Source organism: Platichthys flesus, chromosome 12, assembly GCF_949316205.1.
Source record: "Platichthys flesus chromosome 12, fPlaFle2.1, whole genome shotgun sequence".
Lineage (NCBI taxonomy): Eukaryota > Metazoa > Chordata > Actinopteri > Pleuronectiformes > Pleuronectidae > Platichthys > Platichthys flesus.
The window spans coordinates 11,378,925-11,397,240 of NC_084956.1; the positions used below are offsets into that span (position 1 = coordinate 11,378,925).

The following is an 18,316-nucleotide window of genomic DNA, read 5'->3' on the forward strand; positions in this document are numbered from 1 at the left end:
CACATACGTCAAATCGGCCAATCAACTATCAAACCTCATAACCAAATGTTTCATTGGAAGATGACAGAGTGTGACATACATCTGGAAATCAAACACAAGCTGGAAGTAGCAATCACACCATTTCATCAAATAATGGATGGAACATGGATATACAATAAGAACTGAATCTGGAATTAAACTGGGAACTTTTGCATGTGAGCAAGAACATGATCGAAAATATAGCGTTTACCTCTAACAACCAAAATAGCTTTGGTAAAGGGTGACTTCATAGATGGCTACATAAAAACACTGAAGAAACAATACCAATATAATAATAATACTCCTTGAACTAGCATTAACCTCCAGCTCTAACTCAACTGTACCGAAAGTAGCTTACTCAAACCTGTTCAAATGTTTTTAGGACCACTGTGGTGAGATATATAGTTAGGAATCTCTTAGATAAGTGAAATAAGTCGGCCTCCAAGTGCAAACTAGTTCACTGAGCATCTGCCGCCAGAGTCATATATGTAACTGTGATAAACGGAAGAATACTAGAAATTATTTGCCTTAAAATAAAGGGGATAAAGGGGAGTGAAGATGAATTTTGTATACAAGACTGAAGCATGGAGAAAAAGGGTTCAATTCCCTATACAAAGACATCATTTAATGAGAGCTGGATGCTAAGGCTGTATGTCGTTTAGTTAAAAGAAAATAATTTGTGCAGGTGCAAAACAAGTTTTTCATTTGTATTCACTTGGAGTGGCTGTGTCTTCGGATTCTTGGCATGTAACTAAAAGTGTGCGTGTGTGTGTGTGTGTGGTGTGTGTGTGTGTGTGTGTGCGGGGGGGTTTGCACCTGTCTGTCTTCTGGCCCTCCACGAGTGCATACTGGTTTATTTGCCATATGCCGAGGGCTCTCTGGAGCAGAGGCACCATCATCCATTCATCAGGCCTGCAGCATCCGTGTCCGCCTGTTTCCCTGATCTACGCTTTATTTTACACCTCAGACACAGACTCACCTCCCTCTCTAAACCTTTGTTGACATAAAGCAGGAGCCGCGACTATAAATCCACAAATGCTGCCCTGTTGCAGAGTCCCATCGGTCAATATGATTCCTTGTTCTGAATCTGCAGTTTTGTTGCACTAAGCCATTTACAGACAGATGAGAGATGGTGTGTTAGAGAATGTAACTGAAGGGAAAGAGTATAATCCACAGATGAGATTAAAAGCTGTGTAATATTTCCCCACTTATCTTAAATCTGATCAATAACAACAGTAACGACAGTGATGGACAGTTATGAGGGGGGAAAAAACAAGGCATCATAAACAACAGCTACATGAAGAGACCACACCATAACTCTTTGTCAAATCCTTATACTTTAATTTTCTCGTGCCCTTCCCTCATTTCCTTCACTGCTCTTAATGGGGGCAGAGCAGTGGGCCCGGGTATCGATTGTATGTGGAGGACTAATGGGCACGACAAAGATGGCGTGGGGAGAGAAGAGGGTGAGAAAATAAAAGGAAGAGGGGATAAATGAGAAAGACGGATGCAGAGGAGAGGCGTCGCTGCTGCACAAGGCTGAAAGGGGGGGGGGGTCGCTTTGGGGAATACTTGAATTTTAGTGTTGTTTTTTTATCTTTGCCTTGTGTCTGCATCAATATATTGTTGTATTAGTGACACAACATGAGGCCAAACCAGAAAACACATTATATTCCACCTTCAGAATGAAGACGATAATATTTCCATTAAGTTTTGTCATTGTTCCATTTAGTTATAGATTAGAAATGCACATGTGTACCCGAGTTGAAAGGGTGTAAATTCTCACTTGGATTCCAGGATGAATTGAACAAAGGGCAAATACACTTTGACCATAACAAACACGTTTTTTGGTCTTGTGAGAACCATCTAATCAACACCTATACAGAGTTTCTTGGACTAAAAGATGAACTGTTTAGAATTGGTAGAACAAAGGTCATTGGGATCTACGAAAGCCAATGTTTTTGCCTTGTGAAGATGTTATCTTAATTAACACCTAGAGAATCCTTTCAAATTTGGCGTAAGTCAAAGTGCAGTTATTTGAAGTGTGTGTAGACTGAGATATGGAGGTTGAACTAAACACGTTTGATTTAGAGGAATAAAATCACAAACCAAAACATCAAGAACGCAAATAGAGCCAGAGTTTCGGATGAGTCTTCTCCATCAAGAGCTCCACAGGACACTTCGTATGACGCCTTCGTATGAGGACAAACACACGGAGAGCGAGGCAGGAGGTGAAGTTGTCATACATTGATCCAGGTCCAACAGTCAGCGGTATCTCTTTCTCACGGAGCATAGCGCTACACAAATGATTCTCAGGATGACTGCCTCCTTCATCCTCTAATCCCTCCTACCGCCTCCTACGACCTCACACCTGATCCGGCCTGCTCCTGGCTCTACCGGCTACCCACAGGAAATCATTACACCCATCGCGAAGCTCTCCACCAATCTCCTCCGTCCCCTGAGCTCCACCTTCTTCCAATTAGGAGGTGCGCTGAAGCCCCTGCATCTCTGATCTCATCCCTCTTCACTCCCGAGCTCTCTCAAATTCGAGGTGTATAATGATAGAAGCCATTTAAGACGATGCAGCCTGTCTACACATGGCCTTTACAAAATGTGATTATGAACTGCAGAACTATTGAGGTGTTGTTGAGACGTGAAAAGCTCTTTCTCAAATGCTGGCGGGGACGTTTGAAGCTCACAATGTTTCTGGTCATGCTGAGCTAACGTGTGGTGATATAGCACCTTTTCTGCCATGTGTTCCTGTGGTTGGATTCTAATGAAGGTACAGTGTAACATAGGGGTGCCTACCCAGGGACCTAATTTATCAAGCAAAGGCCAACAGTGTCAAAGCCTTTTTCTCACGAGGTGCTGCCACACAGTGAACGAGGCTGTAATGTGCAGGGTACAGCCATATGTGTTAGTATTCAGCCCGACGTCTATTGTGGGAGAGCTAAGGTCAAATCAAAGGAGCAGGCATGCACGCGCCTGCAGGGAGGATAATTCACTCTGACAGGTCTGCCATCACCAGAAAATACGGATTTATTATCATCCAACACGGTGTGAATATTTCAGGGTTTCGTAATGGAGTAATCTCAATACTGTTGCTAAAGGTGCAACGTGCACTGTATGTGGGTGTGACCAAATGAGCCCAGAAATGTGCTTTTCTTCAGATCCACAGTATTTTCAGCTCCGTTTTGAGGAGGAAACGCTTTTTATCAATAACAGTCACCAGGAATATGAGGGTGGAGCTGTGGCTTTAATGGCAGCAAAATATTCCATTTAAATGACCTGAAGAAGTTTAGTGTCTGCAAATCACTTACATTCACATATGCTTGGAAGCTGTGTGGTTTTGTTTTTTATTCTAGAATTTCAAACATCCAACGTACACCAAAGCTGAAATATCCCCTTAAAATTCAATCAAGCCAAAATCATATTTATTTCGAATTCAGGTTTGTTCATGTTGAAACTGTGTAACAGAGCTGCTCTGCTTACGAGAAGGTGAGCATGGAGACAGTCTGGGAGCCAGTAGTATCCACAAAAACACAAAAGCAAATGTGAGGTCAAGAAAACAAATCTTGGGGGGGGTAAACACAGTGAAGATGCTTGAACATTGTCAGGAAAACTGAAGAGACAAACTGGCACGGAAGGAAAACACAGGTGGAACCAATGAGTGGTGGGGCAAGTGTTAAAAAAAGACAGGAAGTGAAGTGAGAAAAAGGGAGACAAAGGAAAATAAACTTCAAATCAAACAGGAAATGAAAAAACTCAAAGAAACAAAATAAAAGCTGTGTTTCGACAGCAGGAACTTTCTCCAGAAACCTTTGAAGGACTTTCTTGTGTAGCTTAGCGACCTTCGTTCTAGATAAAGTGAAGGTTAATCTCTTTGCCCCACAAAAAAGTCCCTGGTCAGGGGCGAGTGCTGGAACCTTTAGGGTGGGGCTTGCAGCACTTGATTGGTTGAGTTCTCTTGTTTCGTTATTTTGTATTGACACTAGGGTATTGAAGATAAATAATCCCCAAAAAACTAACGCAACAAGGTCAAATCACCATAATCAAAATGAGTCCAACAAAAGATCTGAAAAGATTAATCAAAAGTCCACAACCAAACACATCAGCATTCCAAAAAGTCCCCTCATAAGATGTAAAAGGTGGAATCGTGTTACCGACCCCACCTCACCCACAGTACACACAGATCCACCTGAAGAATCCCTTTCATAGCTCTCCATTTTCAACCTCTTATGAAATAAGATGAGTAACGAGGACATTTAAATTCCTTGTCTTCCATTTCTCTGCTTCTACAGGCAGTAAACAGGACAATATACAGCATCAGCACAATCTAAAACCAAGTAGACAGACAGATGTTGGAGTGTTTAGACGAAAGTTGCTTAAATGACGATAAGAATCCCTCGGGCAGGATGATAACGACAGATATTTGGGGGGGGGGGGGATGTCGCTCATTGTCAGCACTTGGTTTGAATGAAGTGTGATCACGCCCTTTAGGATGCTTTCACACACAGTCAGCGGAGTGAGCGATGGAAAAACGAGAAGGAAACTCCTGTAGGTGGTAATGCTCATGGGCACATTAGCAGCGCTTTTTGCCGTCAGCAGAGTTTAAACCCAGGGCTTCCTCCTCAACAGGCCTCTTCACAGAGGACATCCTGACCTGTGATATGAGGAAAAGCACAGGTGTAAATAAAGAAATGTCTTGAATGCAGCTTCAGTTTCAGAATTGATTTTAAGAGTCTTTCATTGGTTTTCAAAGCCCTTCATGGTCATGCACCAGCATACATGTCTCATGTGCTTACAGTGCCTACTGGTACGAGTCAGACAGCTTTTACAGCCACAACAACTGCTGGTGACGGCTTTCATTATTTCCGAGCTGCTTGAACAGTCGACCCGAGGACCTGAGAGCAGCCAGAAGGGATGAAATCTTTAAATGCAGACTTAAATCCTATATCTTTAAACAAAATTTTTACCACGTATGGTTGTATAGTCAGTTTTTATATTAGTAGTATATGTTGGTCTGCTTTTATTGGAATCCTTTAACACAAGAGGTTTTCATGCCAAATGTCCTGACTCATCCATTAAAATGATCATGACATATGGGGACTCTGTGTTGACACATGTGTAATATCTTAGATAGATAATAATATCTTAACACCTTTGAGTTTTTCTTTCACATAGAGAAGTAGCAGCATTAAGTAAATATTTTATATATTGTAGTGGGTCCTTGGCACCTCTGCTTTAACTGATCCCCCGAAGCTTGGAAGGTGTCTGCTTTATCAACATATTAAATCCTGACAGCGGCTGGCTGTCTTTTTTTACAAAGAACTATCTCCGGCGTAATGTGTGCTTGCTGAATCAGGCAAAAAAAATTGGTGCCATATTCAGCGATTTAAAGCAGAAGACACTGTACAGTTCAATTAATGAGCAGAGCAGAAAGAGAGCGAGAGAGAGAGAGAGAGAGGGGGAAGAAGACAGCGCCTGTCTGTACGTGCTCTGCCCGGGAGACAGATGTTGTTGTTAATGCATCTGTTTGAGTGATAATTACCACCTATAAAAGATTACAGGCACATAAAGGCAGCTTTCTGGAAGCACACAGAGACAATTTCAAATGCCACCGAGTTCTAATGACCTGGCACGACATTATCATTTCACAGCTCATCGCAGCTTCCTCTCTCCGTGCGAGGGGGGGGGCAAACTTCAGAGGGAGCCACCCTCAACACAAATGCATGCCCTTCACATGCAAATAAAAACTGTGTGAGAGCAGCACACGCCATCCGTGTTTAGAGGGTCTGATCATGGCAAGGTGCTGTCAGATTCACCTCCAGACGCAGCCCCGGTGGAGGAGGCCTTTTAAGTGACAGCATCAAGGATTTGTGGATACAGCGCCAGTTAAATTAGGCCAAGGCTGAGGAGAGGATGCTCAGCGTGATCAAAGCCGACACTGATACCGCTTTGACTCCTGCATGTTGCCGAGGCGAGGCGGATGTTTTCAGACACAAAAAAGAGAAGAGATTGCATCCGAGGGTTTATCCCAACAGCAAATACACCTGATCCTGGGACAGAGAGATGGAGCCAGGAGAACAGACAATCAGAAGCCGAGGCCGTGGAGAGGAAGAGTGAGTATAATTACCCAAGGAAAACCTAGATGCAGTTTCCGGGCTGATTAATGAAGAGGCAGCGAGGTGAAATGAACAGGAAATCAAGGAGGCTGAGGATGACTCCTGTTCTCTGATCTCCAGCAGGACTTTGAGCACCGAAAGCTGCAGCGAGCCCGGTGACTCACGAACGTTTTCATCACCATAAAACACAGAGGAGATGGAGTTGGGTTGTTGTCACAATCACAGAGGGAGGGAGGACTCAGTGGCAGAGTTCATACACTCTGCTCCCAACCCTCTAGATACAGTTAAACACTTCTGTCAGCGAGCTGTGTGCAGGGAAAGTGATGGCACCACCTTCCTTCATCCTGACACGACCAAACTCAGCACGTACTGCCAAGCTGTGGTCGCACACCGTACTGCACCACAGACGCCTCAAAGAAGGAGAGGACCCGAGGACAACGAAAATGCAGAGATATGAGACAAGCCAGAGAGAGAGGGGGCAACATCCCGCAATGATCCAAGGGCCATGAAGCCGATTAATAGTGCGAAGTGAGCACTAATGCTACTTATGCTCAGAGTCAGCGTATGGATCACTGAGATAAGAGCCTGTGCTAAATGCAGAGGCACATACAATTGTAAATGGCCTGTTATCCAATCAGCCAATGAGGCAGGGGCGTGTGTTCTGAGAGACAGACACTTACTCCTTCAGGTTCATTTGAGGCGAAGCAGAAGTTTCATTTCAAGTTTTTGAACTAATTTTTTTGATATTACAACTTTTTTTCCGTTCCGCCAAGTAGCAGCTTTCTCATTACACCAAAGTCACGGCTGAAGACGTTTCCTAAATGCATCTTGTATTATTGAATTTGTAATTGTTGTAATTGTCGTCTCAGCTGAAGGGAAAGTCAGTCATAGCTCATTTATCTGCTGTTTGTCTTCCCTAATGAAACCCGGAGCTTCTCTCTTTGCATCATCTCTCCTCTCCGTTCCCCGAGACCAACAGCCTATCAAGATTTGTATGCTCGTACAAATTTGTTGGAGATGTTGGGATAATGAAGCTCCGGAAAGAGAAGGATCTAACTTTGAAGCTCCTGTTTAATGAGTTACTGTATTCGTTTTTCATATAGATTTCTGAAAATCAGTCTCCAATTGTTCAAATCCATTGAACTCATTCATATTTCATCAGGAATGCAACAAAATCCAAAATTTGCTTTATGTATTTGCATTCTGTCTGTTGTGCTTTGTTTTCTGTCAAGGGAAATATATTTTAACTATCAGGCTTTATGTTTTGAAATTACACCTCTCAAACAAAATAAAAACAACATGTTTCCAATTATAGATGGAAAAATATTTTTTTATTTAATTGAAAATAAAAATGTTACTGATTGTGAGCAGAGTTCTCATCCTTCCTCGATTCCTCCGCTTCAGCTCTAATCTTTCCATTCTTGTTTTCCCCTGACGTGTGTATAAAAGATATGTGTCAGAGGAAAACAAATGATGGATGACTTCAGAAGATGACTTCGCCCTCAGAGGCAGCCGGAGCTACGGTGACGGGCTGCACACATGACAGCTTTACAGCAGCCGGAGCAATCTGACAGTAATATCTGACTGTTCTCGCAGGAGACGGGAGGCAAACAGGCAGCTGCAGCTTTCAGTTCACACACAGACACAGGGAAGTAGCATCTCACCCAAACTCACAACCGACAGAGGAACATCCTTTATTCCTCGTGCACACTCACTTCTGACGGGCACGCGCTTCACTCGTCTAAATTGTTCTCAGATTTAAATAGTTGTACCCTGCAGATCTGACGGCGAGCCCGTTGTCTTTACCCCGAGAGGCAGCATTTTGCAGCCACTGTTTTTCTTTCATACATCATATAACTCAAAAAGGAAATCTCCCCAGCCTCCAACCCCCTCTCAGTCTCTAGACAAGCACTTTATCTTCCTGTCTACAGGCACAGCAGACTAAACACACTTCCTAATAGAGGGTGTTTTCTGTCCGAGGCAAGCTTGTCTGGAGGCAGCGAGGTTTGAATCTACTGTTTGAATAACATATACTTCATCCATAATGACAAAATATTACATACGAAAACAGGGACAAACATACACTTGCCTCCATTAAAGTACCTTCTGGTGCAATAATACAGAGAGCCTGAATAAATATGTGCAAACTGAGAGCAAGGGAAAATACCAGGTTTGAAATATCAAACTCAAGGAAACTACTTCAGGTTAATGTTCAGCTGCTGAGGTCACAGAGAGTTTGAAAGAATGTGCAAAGTTAAACCACAGTTCACCGCTTCCCTCACTTGTTCCCTAGGTAACGCAAGACCTACTTTTAGCCGCTAACAGAAAAGTAGACACAGCATGTGTATCTGAAGGGAAAAGGGCTAAATTTGTAGCTTTTTATGACTTGAAATTCATAAGTGTGACTCCTAAAGTCACTCGAGTTTTGGGTGGAGGACTTGTAGAGTCCAGGAGCAGCGAGTTTGTGTGTGAGAGGAGATGCCTTGTGATGCTGGATCTCAGCAAACCATGTGATTTCCATTTAAAAACACAGCGAGCGTTGTGTGTGGGGCTTTAGATTCCACACAGCTATGTATTCTGGGTAAAAAAGGGAAAAGGGGGAAATGAAAGGAAGCAAACATCATCCATATTCAACTCTATTCGAATGAGTAGATTTAAGGTATTTCCATTTTTTTTAATTTGTACATTGATCGTCACACACATGCAGCGATTGAAAACCAATACCGCCTCCTCCTGGATACAAAGTGCACTTCACTCACAGACACCATCTAAAAAAATCACAACCAGTAAAGTAAATTTCGTAAAAAGATTTAAGAAGGTAGAAAGTCAAATCTAATGGAGAAAATATGTGACCAAGACAGGTCAATGCATCCTTGTGCCATAGATAGATATGAGACCATAAGAAACAGTCAGCAGAACTTCCATCGTGATTCGATTATGTTATTGGTGTCACAAGCTCTTCTGCCAATTGATTTAATATTATCAAACACAGGCAATCTTATCCTTGGCTTCATCGCGGTGGTTTCTCCAATCTCAGAGCTTGAAAGCTTCCATTCATGGCTATGTATAACTATCGGTGTGAGAGAAAGTCGTTTTCCTAGAGGGTCGGTGCAGGTAAGAGGATGTAAACAAACTGTATAAAGAAAAGGAAAATAAAAGCGTTTTTATATTTGTGGTTTTAGCCTCAACACGGTTGAATACGAATAAATTTGCCATATAATTAAAATATCTTCCACTCAGATAAAGATGACAGATGACTTTGTCTGAATCTGAGGATTTCAAAGTCAGAACAGTGTGAGTGTGTAAATTGCCATGAAAGTTTATTATAGGGCTAAATGGAGCCTTATAACAGGCAAACAGTTACATACACTGTGAGTCACAACTGAGCCTTTAATCCTCAAACAAAAACTGTATCTTTTACCTAAGTGTGATATGATGGTTGGGGCCTGAGACGTCTACCAGGACGTCCTCTGAGCCTGAGCGACATCAGCTCTAAACATCCTCCTACACACATAGTGCGGCTCTTATTCCTCCAATCGGCTCAGACTGAGTCACTTTCTCAGGTTGGTATTAACCCAGCTGATGTTGTCACTGAGCGGCCACTCGAGTCACTACCTCGTGCCAGAACCAACACGGACGTACTGAAACATTTAAAGTGGGGATAGATTCCTGCCTCTGGGTGTGTGGTGGTAAAACTGGTTACTGAAATCCAATGAATGAGTCACATTTAAAAACACAGTTTGAAGCCAAAGCAGATGAGGAATTGAGCACAGTTCCTCATTTTACCTGGATATTATTTTCTAATCCTGTTCTGCAAATGTCAGCCTGTTTACAGCTGTGGCTAAAGAGGTAGAGAGGGTCGTCCACTTTCTAGAATGTCTATAGTTTGATCCCTGGACCTCCAGTCTAAATTGTGTGATAGAAAGAAGCGCTATCTGGGTTTGTGTGAATGGCTGAATCTGAACTTTACCGTAAAGCACTTACTGTGGGCAATACGATTAGAAAAGCACAAAAGTTATTTATTATTAATCCTCCAACACAGTGATCCTCAAATGGGGGATTGCAACACATCAGGGGATCTGTGAAAAATTTACAAATGCATGTAATTAAATCATTATGGTGTTGATATTGTGAAAACCTATTAATTTAATATTTATCTTGTGTTATCTTGTTCTGTTCTTCCTCCTCCAACAAAATGAGGAACGTATTAAAACACACAGGGACATTTCATTGATTCCCAAAGCAACATAAAGTCCTTTTGTTTGCACTGTCTGTTGAAAGGTCGAAGGCCGGGGGGCCTACTGGAGCCGAAACCAGTTCACTATCCTGCTCGAGATAAATCCAGTTCAGCGCTTACTAAACACTGCCCGAAGTCTAACTGAATATTGAAATGTATGCACATCTGTATAAACTGAAGACTCACATCAGTTTAAACTGACTGAAGACTCACATCTGTATAAACTGAAGACCAACACGTCGCTAGATTTGATTTTCTCTTTGCTAGTTTATACTCTTTGTCAGTCCTCGACGTCATCTCGCAGCCCCGCCCCTTATGCTAAACACGCTCGGTATCCGGAAATGAAGAATCCCGTGATGTCAGGCTGAGTGCTGCGGTGCCCTCGCAGCTTTATGACGACCACACTGTGTTTCTCGCCGCTGGGTTTCTGAAGGAAAGTCGACACAGAGCTTGTGTCGCCAGTTTACCTCTTATGTCGTCTGCCGACATGGGTTTCCCGGTTTCGAAGGCTGTCGCTGGATGTATCCTTCCGCACGGACCCTAACAGCGCGGCGATGAACAGCCTCTCTCCGGGATGCGGCTCAGTTAGCTCCTCCGCAGGTCAGCCCGCTGTAAGCTAGCGGCTAGCGCTCAATACTACACGGACGCGGTGATGGCGGGGTTCGTTCTGGAGCAGCTGTCTGATTTCGGGGACTTCATCGGCGGCAAGGAGCTGGGCGAGGCTCTCGAAGCGGCGCACCACGGTCTGTCGGACGTCCGCATGAGCCCCGACGGGCGTCACGTCCATGTCATCCTCCGAAAGCCTAAAGCCGGTCTCGTGACTTTTGACAAGTATGTAAGAGCTCAGCCGGTCCACAACCAGAAGAAGCTGGATCTGTGCGCGACCCGAGCTGTGCCCATCGTGGACGTTTTGTATCTGGATCATAATAATAACAACAACAACAACCACAGCAGCAACAGCAATAGAGATGCGGTGGCCGTGGTGTACGAGAACGGAAAAGCGGAGTTCTGGAGGTTCCAGGAGGGCAAAGCAGGCTGGCACCTCCTGCAGACCTCGGAGCTGTGCAACAGCCCCCGCGCTAGGGTGGTCTCCGTGTGCGTGTGCTCCAACCTCATCATCTGGTGCGAGGAGCGGCCGCCCTCGGAGAGCTCCCCGGCCCTCGGCTCCACCAGGAACAAGTTCAGGTACTGTGTGTGCAGACGGGACTTCGAGGTAGAGGAGGGGGCGGTCAGCTTGGGAGGGGTGAAAATCGCCCTCCACAACAATCCCAAATACACCCTGGTCAGCTCAGGTGAATATGTGCACCTTCTGCCTGATTTGAAGGTGAAGCCGCTGCTGAGCGTTTCTAAGTTGTTCCTCTCCTGGTCCCCTCGTCAGGATTCCTTTAGGATCAGCACCACATGCAAAAACACAGCCCTGAAAAAGCTCTCGGCGAAGGAGTCCGACTTCAAGAGGCTGGTGACGGACTCTCTGGGGTTTTTGTCGACTCTGGAACCGCCTGAGATCTACGAGGTCTCGCCCACGGGCTGCGGAGGCCTGCTGCTGCTGCTCAGCACGGGCTGGCTGTGTCTCCTGCAGAAGGACGGGATGCTGCGGCAGGTGTACAAACAGGCCGACAACTGCCTGGCAAAGTATGGGACTCCTATGAGCCTCTGCATGTACCAGGACATGGCGGCGCTGCTGGTCGGGCAAAACCTGCATCTTATAGACCTGAACTGTGGCCGGGAGCTGGAGAAGATTGTGCTGAAGAGAGAAGGGTTGTTGTATGCAAACCAGGCTGATAGACAGACCCCCCACCTGCTCGCAGGAACTGGACTTTTCGTGGTGGTGAACAAGGACACAGACTCCAGAGATCACAACTACAAGGTGAAACCGTCTGATAGAGCAGAGTGTATTCATCCTGGAGCCCTCCTGGTGGAGGCTGTTTTTGAGGAGGCCTGTAAATACTACCAGCAGAGGAGCCTGAGCAGCACCCAGCTCACTGTTGACACGCTGAAGAAAGGAGGCAGGTTCCAGGCTCCCATCTCTTTAGCCTCCATCCTCGGGAACTACATCAGCACCGGGTCGAAGCAGAAGGGAGCCGAGGTGTCCCAGAACGGAGGAGGCGGGTGTATGGCAGGGCAAGACAAGCTAATGGGCTCTCTGGAGGCCGAGCTGAAGGCCCTGGTCTCTCTGGAGGAGCTGAAGGGAAGTTTAGTGAGGGGAAGTGTTAAAGAGGTGGAGGCAGTTTCTGAAATTCTGGTGGAGAGAGAGGTAGCCAGACTGCTGTCATTGTCCGAGCTGGATAAAGAGCCTCTGCTTTACCTCAACTCCATCTTCAGCATCTTCCCGTGCCAGGCGTGGAGGGCAGCACAGGCTGCCCTGCAGCTCCACCACAACGGGGAGGGGACACTGTCTAGCAGCGCTCCAACAGATGTGTGGAAAACTGTCCTGGGTCCTGCTTCAGCCTCCAGGTCCCCCGCCGCGCTCAGGTTATCAAGTGGTGGGTCAAGGCAAAACCACAGCCCTAAAGGCGACCGTGCAGCAAACTGTAAAGTCAAATCTCCAAGTTCCACTTCCCCAGCTTCCCTCCCTGTGTTTGAACTCCTCTGCCACTCAGTATTTCACTTCGAGCCCAGCTGGCTGCCCAGGTTCCTCGAGCTCGCCCAGCGGCAGCAGGGTTCAGCCGGCCTCGGCCTGAGTCTGACCTCCACCTCGTGGAACTTCACTGGCGGGAGAGGCAGGGAGGGCGGGGAGAACAATGTGCCGCTCTACAAACGAGCCATGGGCGTCTTGTCCAGTCTGTGCTCGGATGGAGACCAGCAGCAGAACTTGGAGGTGGAGCTGCTGCTGGTCAGCGGGCGGCCCAACGCCATCCTGCAGGCGATGAGGGTCCTCATTGCCAAGCAGAAGTGGGAGCGGGTCATGCAGGTGGCCCAGACGTCCTGCAAACAGAGTCCGCTGCTCAACAAGGAGATTTTCACTGCTCTGTTGTGTGAGGTGGCCCACCACAGAGAACTGGATCCATACCTGGACCTTTTGTGGACTCTGTGCCCTGAGGACCTCACTGTCACCACCATAATCAACTTGGTTCTGAAAAGCCTCCCCTCGCCTAACACCCCTGCCTCATCCACCTCCTCCTCTTCCTTCACCATGTCAACTACAACCTCCTCATCCCCGGCTCCCTTTGCAGACTCTCACAGCAACCAGCTGACCATCGGGCTGTTGAAACCTCTCCTGAGAAAAGTCCTTCAGCGGGAGACCAAGCCCAGCCAGCACTACGCTGACATCCTCCAGTCCCCTCTGTTTCCTCCTCCAGCACCTCCTCGTCAGCCCGCGGAGCAACCAGGGAACATTGCAGATCCCAGCACAGACTTGGGCAGCGACATATCCCCTTCTCTTCTCACGGAAACACCTGAGCAGCAGTCGTCCACACACACTTCTGTGCAAAGGGCGACTGTGACAATACCTGTTAACCCATTTTGCTTTACATAAATGAACACATACCCGAAAAAAGGCTAAAAAGACGGCCTTAAAGGAAATACCATAAACAATCTGGCCAAACTGTGAAACAGTGTGTTGACAATCATTTAAAAACCTAATGATATCAGGGTTTTCCAGGTATCATCAGTGTAATACAGCTTTACAACAGATTGGTAATTTCACATGAAGTATGACAACTCAAAACTATGAAATGACTACTGAAGATCTTACCAGTGTAAATACTACAGGGGATTTTTAAGTCTTAATGTGTATATACTGTGTTTGCATTGTTATTTATCTCTTTAGCCTTAACTGCATGTAGATGAGAAAGTTATTGCCTCGAACAAGTTTAGCCTTTACTGGAATATCGTCAATACATAGTAATAATCTGTAAAGTGTTTAGCCACTAACTCCCTATTTTTGGGGTTTGATTCTATCTGTGTAGAATATTTGCCACGTAAAGTAGCTCACTTCTGCTAATTGTAGCCGAGTTTAGCTGCCGCATGTCAAAGTGCATTCCTGCAGTGAGTAATCTACTGAGTTTTATCCTGACAAGCTGGCCTTTGTGTTTGAATGTTTGTTTTAAGTGAGGAGTGAGGGGAGGGTGGTCCAAGGTTCCTCTCGTGTTGCATCGGACATGATCTGAGTACTTCAACAGTAACCTGATTTCGATGGACTCAACCAGAGCTTCTCTGAGCAGACCTCCAGACAGTCTTACTGTTTGCTTTCCCCCCTTGTCGTCCATTTTTGTCTCATGACTCCATCTTGTCCGCTCTGCCCCGTCTCACAGGACATTCCAGACTGAATTCCCAGTAAGACGGACTCACAGTTCGACTTTAAATTAAATTCAATTAAATTTAAGTGAGGGTTGGGCACATTGAGACTAACGCGGGCACCCTGCTGGTTGCATAAGGTCATGGACCCAGTGAGGGTAATGTTATTAGAGATGTCAGGCCCTCTGTCTCTCTTCATGCTATCTTTTTTTTTTCTTCCATTGCTCTGAAACTGATTGCACTTTTGAAATCACCCCAGTCAGTATTGGTTGCACCGTGCTTTTGAATGAATCCAATGAAATGAATGTTTATCTGATTTAAGTGCTGTAAACAAGAGTGTATTTAAGTGCCTGTTGTCTTCGATGTCTTTAGTGACTTTTTCTTTTGCTCATCGTTGTCACAGAAAGTGTTTTTTTTTGTACGTGGAGCCCTTCAAAACAAAATGGTTATTTATTTTGTGACAAATCCTCGAGCGGGTACTGGAAAATGAAACTTGAGGCTCCACGTGAGCGAGGGACTGACAGAGAAACTCCTGTGTGCGTCTCTTAAGTGACAATCAGACTCCAAAATGCCTTTCACAGCGCTGCTCTTCATTAACAAGACAGTGTTACATTTCTGCTGCGTCTCCCCAGTCGCAGATGAAGAGCTGGAGGTCGATCTGAGGATCCTCCCTCTTTAACGCAGAGCACAGTGTTTTGTCGTCTGCTGATTTCTTCCTCTGACCTGATCGGTGTATTAATTGTGCCACTTCGAGCTCTGAACACTTAAAAAGTTGTGACTAAAGCAGTGCTACTGATCTCAGTGGAGTGCCAGGAGTTTCACTGACAAGTACCAACATCTGAAAGTAGCTGGGAACTCCCTAAATTCCCCAGGCAGACCGCACAGCGCAGTGTTATGAATCCCCAGATGTTAAATCATAATTTGCCTTAAACTTTGCTTCTGGTTTTGTTAACGAATAGAAAACTCTTCTTGGATTTGCCTGACAAAGTTTTGTTTGCTTTTGGTGATCCTGTATTTGAAAAAAGCAAAAAAAGAATGTGTACCAGTATTTAATGAACGGGTGCTGTATTAAACTGGAAACAAAACTTCTCTCTGCTGTCCTGAGTTTTACATGTGAAGTTACTTTTTCTGCATTTGTACGAGAATCATCCCATTATCATCATAAGTTTCTCAAGACTGAGTTTCAAATGGAGCCCTTCAAGTTCCAAATTATCATATTTTTTGCTCTTGTGTGAAAGAGACATTAAGTCGTACACACAATATTTTACCAAAAATTTCAAATGGTTCTTTAATGACCAGATGCTCGAAGCCACAGCGACGTGGAGAATTCAGCTAATAGTCTTGAATTCTTGCTGCTCCTAAAACCTGTAGAAAAACAATTGACTTAAGCCAATGGTGCCTTTACTATTCAGAGATTAACTTATTCCCACAAGGTAATTATCTTGTCCAAATGAGTTATGTATCATTTGGGAGCCAGTTATTATCTTGTGTGTGGAAGATTAATACAAAATGAATCCCCTGTTAGGACTTTTGGGGGCTTCTTAGGTTTAGATTTCACTTTGTGGTTTAATATCCTGTTCCTGTTTCTCACAGCACCGACCCATAATGGTCAGCTAATAATACATTCATACGTCTGCTCTCAAGCACGCGTCAATCATCCTCCACCTGCCAAGCCCGGGTTCTCACAGATGGCAGCAGATCTGGTTTGTTCAGTATCCGTCCGCATGTTCCTCTCAGACTGATGCAGCACGACAGGTCCCACTGACGGATCACACACTATTCAATCTCAAACGATCAAAACTTCAACACCAATCAACTCTTTTAGGTTCGGGAAAGAGACAAACAACTCAGTAGAGCTCATTCCTGCGCCCGGGCCCAACAGTCCTCTTGTGAAACTACATCTAAATTCACTAGATCCAGACACACTCATAAATATCAGCCCCCTAAACATGCCTGTTTTTATCCATCAAGATTAATTATCTATTCAGGGAAGAGTCTCAAGATGGTAAAGAGAGGGTGTGTGTGTGTGGGGGGGGGGGGGGGGGGGGGGGTTAAAGGTTTAATTTAATGGATTCTTTATTGGGTAATGCTCCATCCCTCCACAAAATTTCGTGGATATGGGTCAAGTTTTTTTTGCAAAGAAACACAGACCAAAACATAACCTCTTTGGCTGGGTTCAATGTGTGTTATTCATTTAATTCCATGTCCATCCATGTTTAAATCCCCTTACAGCTGCAGTGGCTGTGTGCGTGTGTTATCCAGGTAGGATTTGAGTGTGTAAATGTACCTGAATGTTTCCACGGTCAGAGCCTTTATGAGAGGGAATGTTCAGTCGTGACCTTTTAATCCTCTGATAACCACAGAAGAGTAGGAGGGCCACACGAGGACTTGGGGTTATAGTCACAGGGATTCGTGTAGAGGTGTAAAAGGGTGGGTAGTGAGTCATCTATCTTCAGTGTTAGATGCAGAGGGTAATGAGAGGCTGACCCTTCTCACAGAGCTGCAGAAACCTGTCATAACCTGATACCTAAAATCCCCCATGCAGCCAATCCCCCTGTTCTCCTCCCTCCTCCCTCCTCCCTCCCTCCCATGCTCTTGTGTCTCTCCCTTCTTTCCTCCTTTCTTTCCCCGGCCTCTCGTGTTACAAGGTTTTTGAGTCATGCAGGTGCTGAAATGCCATTGATTCACCCGTTCTAATTATAGATACAGGCCTCCGGTACACAATAAAACAGCTAAACAGAAACTGACCTTACCTGCCTGCTGCTCTGACGTTTGCTCGTCCTTGATTGTGTGTTGCAGGAGTAAATGAATCAGGTTTCACCAGCAAGGACTACATCAGAGAATATATGATTAAAACAGTGAATGGTCGGTGTTTATATGGCCCTTTTCTATTCTTGATGACCAATCAAAGCGCTTCACATTTTAGTTTTGCCATCCAACCATTCACACCCATGGATTTATGTGCAGAACTTTCTCACGCACATCACCCACACACTGTTAGCACAGCGATCCGGGGTCATTTGGAATCGAGCATCTTGCCCAAGGACACTTTGGCACACGGATTTAAACGGTTTACTAGAGATTGATGTATCGGTTGTTGATGACAGATAAATGGAGGCTTGAAGGAGATGCATGCTGTTGTGGGAGGACATACTGGAGACCATTAGAGGTGGAGGAAGACTCAGTAAGGCGGTTCTGAAGGCCTGTTTGTTGACTTAAACAGGCCGGCACGGTGGAACAGCGGTTAGCAGTCTCTGGGTGGCGTTTCCATGTTCTAGTACTATGTAGAGTAGAGGGGTCATGCGCCTCCTGAACCCAGGATTACTAGTTAACTTCATTTACCTGAGGGTTTAACAACGTTACAGGACAATGTCATAGAGTAAATAGCTTCTCAGGATAGAGGAACCTAACAGAAAAGCAACAACCTTTGTGGAGGGTGAGACCTTTTACAGCTTTGAAAATGTAATCTGATTAAAAAATGGTTTACACACGATGAAAAAAAGTCAGTAAGTTATAATCTAATCCACTAGGCCAAACAAGGCTTGTGTTATTGTAAAAACTTTACATTTTTCGTTCCGCATCTGCTCAGTGTTTCCTCTCTGCGTGTTAATTCATCTACACAGTGTCACGTGCGCGGGGGGAACTAAGAGGTGAACTTTGACCTTCAAGTAACAAGCATGTGGAGTGGCACTAATAAGGA

General features: G+C 45.1%; 1 protein-coding gene across 1 annotated transcript; it reads left to right on the forward strand.

The window, feature by feature from the left end:
- The first annotated feature begins 10,570 nt into the window (after positions 1-10,570).
- Positions 10,571-15,705, forward strand: LOC133966448 (BLOC-2 complex member HPS6). Its single transcript, XM_062401384.1, has one exon. It carries the CDS (start codon positions 11,033-11,035, stop codon positions 13,853-13,855), a length of 2,823 nt encoding a protein of 940 aa, XP_062257368.1. The 5' UTR covers positions 10,571-11,032; the 3' UTR covers positions 13,856-15,705.
- The last annotated feature ends 2,611 nt before the right edge of the window (positions 15,706-18,316 follow it).